Source organism: Perna viridis, chromosome 6 (genome assembly GCF_037379345.1).
Source record: "Perna viridis isolate PV_CMFRI_1.1 ecotype Kerala chromosome 6, ASM3737934v1, whole genome shotgun sequence".
In the NCBI taxonomy this organism is placed as follows: Eukaryota; Metazoa; Mollusca; class Bivalvia; order Mytilida; family Mytilidae; genus Perna; species Perna viridis.
The window spans coordinates 24,703,278-24,710,530 of record NC_142450.1 but is presented as its reverse complement, the minus strand read 5'-3'; the positions used below and the strand labels follow the sequence as shown (position 1 = coordinate 24,710,530).

The 7,253-nt window shown below is 35.4% G+C and overlaps 1 protein-coding gene across 3 annotated transcripts; it reads left to right on the top strand.

Moving 5' to 3' along the window:
• The first annotated feature begins 525 nt into the window (after nt 1-525).
• Nucleotides 526-6,893, top strand: LOC148614207 (C1q-related factor-like). 3 transcript variants are annotated; one of them, XM_088588123.1, is made up of 2 exons: nt 526-864; nt 6,426-6,893. In XM_088588123.1, exons 1-2 carry the CDS (start codon nt 588-590, stop codon nt 6,854-6,856), a joined length of 708 nt encoding a protein of 235 aa, XP_088444249.1. In that variant the 5' UTR covers nt 526-587; the 3' UTR covers nt 6,857-6,893. The 3 variants fall into 3 exon arrangements, 2 of the variants coding, with proteins under 2 accessions (XP_088444249.1, XP_088444250.1); XR_015923594.1 differs by lacking the exon at nt 6,426-6,893 and adding an exon at nt 1,483-1,939 and having other exon boundaries at nt 724-864; XM_088588124.1 differs by lacking the exon at nt 526-864 and adding an exon at nt 4,225-4,542.
• The last annotated feature ends 360 nt before the right edge of the window (nt 6,894-7,253 follow it).

Genomic DNA, 7,253 nt, shown 5'->3' with positions numbered 1-7,253 from the left:
AAAAAGTTTGAAACTTATTTGACTATCAATATAACACGTTTGAAAAATGCATTTCTTTCGAAAATCTAACAGCATTTCATACAGGTCGGGAGGTTTTACTTTCGAAAAAGATGTTGGACCCGAAATTTTGTCGGCATGTGATTAATTTTCTGATGCTATATATCTTGTTAAAGCGATTGAAATTGTTCGTCAGAAATGTTTGCAGAGAACATAAAGTTCACTGGTCCTTTGATACTACCAACCAGTCATGGTGGTTAGTTAAAAACTTCCAAATTCAAAATCACAATCATACTCACAGTAAAACATTTTAAAATCGATGTTTTAAACTTTAACTACCCACTGCAGTTGGTTTCTTCGTGACTTAATTTCACTATTACACAAAGTCCTTATGAACTTTTTTCTTAATATTACCAACTGTCGTTCCTTGAAATTCTTTTTGCAATTTAATGTTCGAAAGTTTCTTTTCACGAACGAAACTTTGAATGTACTAGATTTTGAACTCTGATTGTAGTCCTATATGTCATAAGTCTCTATACGATTCCACAAATGAAAGTCTTATCTGAAAGGTGTCTATTTTCGCGGTCACGATGTTTTCAACACCATATGTACTGGTCTTTCTCATTGTGAGAACGACAACTGCAGAAGCCTGTCAAAATTTTGCTACTCGACTTGAAGAATTGGAAGCACGTTTTGTACGCGTTTCGTCTGAAAATCATGTGTTGTGGCAGAAAATTGATGATTGGGAGAAGAAAAATGAGCAATTGATTGCCCGAGTTGCTGTCCTCGAAAACCACCTGTTGAAGCAGAACTTGTCTGGTGATGGAGAAGGCCTGAACAAAAGGTTGCTATCGTCATCTTCCATTGGTAAGGATTTTATTGTACATAATGGAAGCTGAGGAATTGTCCAGAGTAAATTAGCAGGAAATAGATTATGTTTTACACTATGTTTTCAACAATACAATGCAGATAGTTGTGTAAGTCAAAAAGAAAACATAAACATTTACACATGTATTGCATTCAAGCTTGAGAGTGATAATATCTACAGTTTCATTTAACAAATGCATTGTCCCGATTTGGCTTCCTATTTTGATACTTTTGGTTCTGAGTATTTAAACAATTAATCGAAATTTGCAATGTATGTGATTTTTTTTAAATTTTTGTTGTTGTTTTAACTTAATAAATGAGAGTTTCCCTTTCATGAAAAAAAAATGATTAGATTACATTCTTTTACCTCTTATATAAATCTCCGACACAGAAGTTATGTACCAGATTCCATATCAAGATTAATAATACGGCCTTTGTTTAGAAAAATTTTAAACTTGTATGTTATTATAAATTGATGACGAAGCAATTTTTCTAGTTAGATAAGCTATTTTTATCGGAACCCGGTAACGACGCAGTAACACATGGCAACAGCCAATGCTGCTGCGGAACAGCGTCTTATTTTACATCTGAACATATATATTTCTCAAATTGTTGCAGCAGAAGAACCCTTGAAGGTAGCCTTCCACGCCAATGTGAACGGACATATCGGACTTAATGACAACGAAATGATAAAATTCGATAGAGGAACTTTAAATCTCGGTTCAGCATATGATTCACATATAGGTTTATTTCAATGTCCGACGCCAGGGTATTACGTTTTTTTTGCTCACTTTCTTGTATTTGCACAAAAGCGACTTGAAGCCCAAATAGTTAAAGATGGGGCCGTTATTCAGCAGATATTTGCAGGCACACAAGATGTTGGGAATGGACCGGGTTCTAACGTGGTGATCGTGCATCTTAACCAAGGGGACCGTGTTTGGGTAAGGGTTCATGACAAATACCATGATACTGGGGATATTCTAGACGGTTCATGGTGCACTTTTGCTGGATTTCTCTTATATCCAGACGCTTAAGAACTGATGTTTCTAAACAAATAAAACATCATTTCATGAAAGTAGTATTGTTTTCCATTTGGAGAATCATTCTAATTGTTTCTCGTGGTCTTGGTGTAGCATGCTCGCCTCGAGTGCGGAATGTCTTGTGTTCAATCTCCGGTCGAGTGACTCCAGAATCCATACAAACAACGCTACATAGCTGGATATGCAAAATGTACCATCAAACCTCTTTCAAAACTTCTAACTTCTATACTCACAGCTGTCAAAGATGGTCTCCAGTCCTACTACGACACTTGTTACTGCCGTAGTGGTATTAATTCAAAGTGGATCCTGAAAAATTCGAAAGATCTTCTGGAGACCCTCAATGAAAGATTATTATTATAATATAATAGCATTAAAACCTATGATTTTTCAACTCTTTATACTTCTATTCCCCATACTCAGTTAAAATCCCGACTCAAAAACATGATTACATCGTTGTTACTCTAAACAATACGGAACACCTAAATAGAAATATATAGTTCTTGGTAAAGATTCCTCATACTTTGTAAATAAATAATTCCAAATCATCTCTCAAATATACCAAAGAAGATGCTATCAAAATGCTGGATTTTTATCGAAAATATATTTGTCCAGTGTGGTGGACGTGTTTTTAAACAAACGGTCGGCAATCCACTGGGAACAAAGTGTGCTCTTCTACTGGCTGGCCTATTCCTTTGCTCTTATAATGCTGACTTTATAGTTGATCTGATCCAAAAGAAAGAACATCTTTAGCTAGATCCTTTAATCTCAGTTTCCGCCAAAAAGATGACGTATTATCGTCAAACAATCCTAGTTTCAGGTATTTGATACATCGTATCTACCCCAAAGAACTTGAGATAAATGATACTGCAGACACTGAAGTCAACCTCATATCTTGACCTACACTTAGAGATCGGTGGTAAAGGAAAACTACTGACCAAATTATAAGACAAACACGATGAGTTTTCATTCCGTATTGTCAACTGTCCTTTCATCTGTGGCAATATCACATCAGCAACTGCGTATGGAGTTTTCATATCACAACTCAAACATTATGCCAGAGCTTGTGGTAACTACGCAGACTTTTTGTATTGCGCTAGACTTCTTATAATTAGGGTTCTGGAACAGGGTTATGTTGCTACAAGATTGAAGTAATCATTTCAGAATGGTCGTCATCATGAACTCGTGGATCTTTACGGTGAATCCATCTGCATCATGAAAACTGGTTTGTTCAACGTGTGATAGTTTCCTTACCTCTTTCGTCTACCCCGGACTTGACCTTTTAGGAGCAACTCGGCGGGTGTTTCTAGAAAAGCAGGGGACGCTTAACCTACCGGTGCACCTGGTCCATGTTTTCAGTTCTTAGTGGAGTCCGAGATGTTCATTTATTTTTGTTATTTTGTATGTAATTTTCGTTATTTTATGTTCTTTGTTGCGTATGACTGTTTTCCATGTCTGGTCTTTGTCCCTGTGTTACATTTGTTTGATTTCCGCTGGAATCTTGGTTCCCTATATTACTTTCGCAAACATTCACCCCAACACATTACTGCTACAGAGCCAGATACGGGCTATATTTTATATGTGTTTACTAGTTTTCGCAATCATGCAACTGTCATCCACTGGGCAAATTATCATTTCATTAGGCGTTCTCCTAAAATATTACTTTTAGTAAACTCTCAATTGAATAATTATATTCCCTAGTGGCGGATCTCGCAATTTACGGAAAAGGGACCTTCAAAAAGTTGTCCTAAAGACAAATGTGAAAGAATATTCATTATATTTACTTCTTCCGGTAAAGCAATGCAACCGAGTATTTTACAAAATTTCAACTTAGAAAGTATAACCTGAAAATCAATTTTATTATTAATTCCCCCATTAGATCCGCCTATTATGTTCCCTATCATAGAACTCGATTTAAAAGTATTTCATTACAGAGCCCATACTCAACATGAACATAATAGTTGTCGTCTGCTCTTTCAGTGATTTTGACTCGAGCAGACGACAACTATTTATAATAGATGATGGCAAGTATTATAGCAGAATTATTTCTCTGATCCCTTTTTTTTGAATAACGTAAACGAGATATATTTCCATATTGAAAAAAAGTTGGACACGAGAACATACAGGGGGTTATATAAATAGTTCGTAAATAACAAGTGTTATTTTAACAATTGTCTGGACAGATTGAATTGTAATAGAGGTTTTGGGAAGGTTACCTTAGCTGACTGATGGCTTTTAATATGGCTACAATTTGACACACGTTGTGCATTAACTGTCTGAGATTATTACTGTTCTATATACGTAAGCCACAACCACTACTTACTACAGGCTAACAGTCTTATCTGGCTATATATATCACTTTTGTCGTTCAACATGATTACAATATGTGCTGTATTGATTTTCGTCTTCTTCCCGTCGACAACGTCTGGAAGAAGTCGCGATGTGACTAATCGACTGGATCGATTGGAAAACATTGTAGAAACCGTTTTGTCTGAAAACAATGTGTTGCGACAAAAAATTGTTGAAACCGAGAAAGAAAACGAGGGATTACGTGACAGACTGAAAGTTCTTGAGGAGCTAGTAATGCCGCGGAAGCCATCTGAAAACATCAAGACTCTACGTAGAGGATTATTGCTGCAAGGTAAGGAGTCGTTTAGAAGAAGTTAATGTTGGTAAGTTGGTCAGCCTTCCTACTATTAATTGTGAACATTTATAGGTAAGTCAAAAAATAAAGCAGAGGCCCTAAAGAGACTGAATCGTTCACCTGGCTCGATAAGCAACATTCTATTTTTGTGAAAGCAACCATGTTTTTTCTTGGATACAAATTCCTTACGCTCTTTGCTAAGGAATAATCACGTCAATTTCCATTAAATTATTTCCTGTAGTTTCTATAGGAGAATTTTTTTTATGTTAAAGCCAAAAAACAAAAAAACAAAACAAAAAAACAAAAAAAAAGTCGGAAAAGGACAATTACTCCAACATGGCGATAACAGATTAACACGAATTGAAAATTGGACAACGGATAGATCTCATGCTGAACTATATTTATCTAAGTCAGAATGGTTAAACCTAACGGTTTTGGAGATATATGCGAATTACTATGTTCTATTATTAGTAACAGCGGCCATGATTTTTGACGTATTAAAAATCCCCACATCAGTTCTATGCACAATAGTCAAAGAAACATTTATAACATATTTTGTTCAAATTGGTTCAGTTTGTATATTTCTAAGATAGATTGAAAGACAAAATTTATCAAATAATTGTTTAGTTGATAAATAACTTTATTTAAAGGCAGTCTTTGTTTGTATTTTAGACAAATGCATGAGTTGACACAGAGGAGGAGACTTATATGTCTATCTTACACGAAGGCTTTTTTTAACTTACACTGTATGTGGCGTGGTATCAGGGTCAAAAATACGTATATATGATGCAAATGCTCACAAAATTATGCATAATATACTAAAATCGAATTTTGTATATGTTAAATTATTTAAGCATATGCTTTAATAGTTGAGCATATGCAAAATTCGATTTATGCCTATGCATAAATATGATTAGAATTTTGGCTAATGCATAAATAATTTAGCATATGTAAAACTCGAATTAAGAATATGCTTAAGATTATATTGACTATACATTCAGCGCTCGTATGAACCTACCTTGAAAAGCTTATACAGAAGACATCCAATTCATTCGTACACAATAAAAAATCTCTTTTTGGTTCCACAAAAAAAAATGTTTTATATAGGTCTATATATACACGACGGGTGTATTAACAAAACGAACCTGACCGACACAATGCATGTACGCTATAGGCTAAAAACCACTAATTCCACTTCCCATAGGCTTCTATGCTAATTTCACAATATTCAATGGCTTCTCTGGACTTTACCTTAACTTTAACCTGCAGAGGACTATATATCAGCATGATTCTACATATGTCAGCTCACAATCCTCAGAATGGCATGTGGGGTTAGCAGACTTGCAGTGCAGTACTGGTCACCGGAAGTGAAGGGTCTATAAATAGCATGGGAAATCCCAGTGTTTTCACAAGATAGGGGTATATTTAAAAATCATTATGGAGATTAGGCTTCACATCACAAGAAGCAAAATGCACATATAAAATGTACAGAAATGTTTTTCCTTTCAGAAACAGTTTACATTTTTTAAATAAGATGAGAACTTTTTCACAGCACTATGAGGAACAGGGGTAATTTCTGCGTAGGACTATTTTTGCGTACGTTCCAAATGCTCATTGGTTGAATTGGTGGTCTGTAACCTAAATAGTCAATGTTAATATACCGATTAACGGACCGAAGGTATATATCAAACTTACTCCGACAAAGTAAGAGGTTGGAGGATGACACAAAGTCAGAAAATACTTGCTAGACAACCTCTAGCACTGCTGGAGTAATATCGAACTCCGCAATCCGTTGTGTCCCGATAAAAAATTATCTCCACAGTGCCGAGTTCATTGCGTTCGTGTTCGTTGTGGTATAATGTATCTTTTTTTCTGTTTAGGTGTTGAAGTAGGTGAAGCCGTTAGTACCAAAGTTGCTTTCCATGCGAATGTGAATGGAAATATTGGATTGAGTGACAATGAAGTAATTAAATTTGAACACACAAACCTGAATTTAGGCTCCGATTACGACTATCATTTGGGACTTTTCCAGTGTTCGAAGCCTGGTTATTACGTCTTTTTCGTCCACTTTCTTGTACTGGCACAAAAACGTCTTGAAGCGGAAATTGTAAAGAACGGTAGTGTTATTCAAAGAATTTTCGCAGGTACAAATGATGTTGGGAATGGTCCAGGTTCGAATCTGGTAATCGTTCATTTGAACCTGGGAGATCGTGTTTGGGTAAAAGTGCACGACAAATACCACGACACAGGTGACACTCTGGATGGCCCATGGTGCACATTTGCCGGCTTTCTGTTATATTCAGACGTATAAAATAGAATTCAAGGCAATAAAACACTATAAGAACGTATTTAATTTTTCATTAGGGAAAAATGTATATTTTGTGTTACATGATCGAAGACAAAGTTAATGCATTTGCATATAGCGTACGACGAAACATGATTACAGAAACTTTGTCCACACCAGGGACAAAGTTAAATGTTCCAAATATTTTTTTAAATCAGCTATATAGCTGGGCTGTGCATTGGTACCTTGACCCAGTTGACTAAATAATGACCATAAGTAATTATGGTAATAAAGTTAATGGCACAAAAAGTGAAAATATAATTTTAGCCAAAAACTGACCAAAATGACAACAACAAAAATTGGTAATATTGAAGGGTAAAAATTCACCTTTTTAAATATGAAACATATGAATGTTGTCAATTTG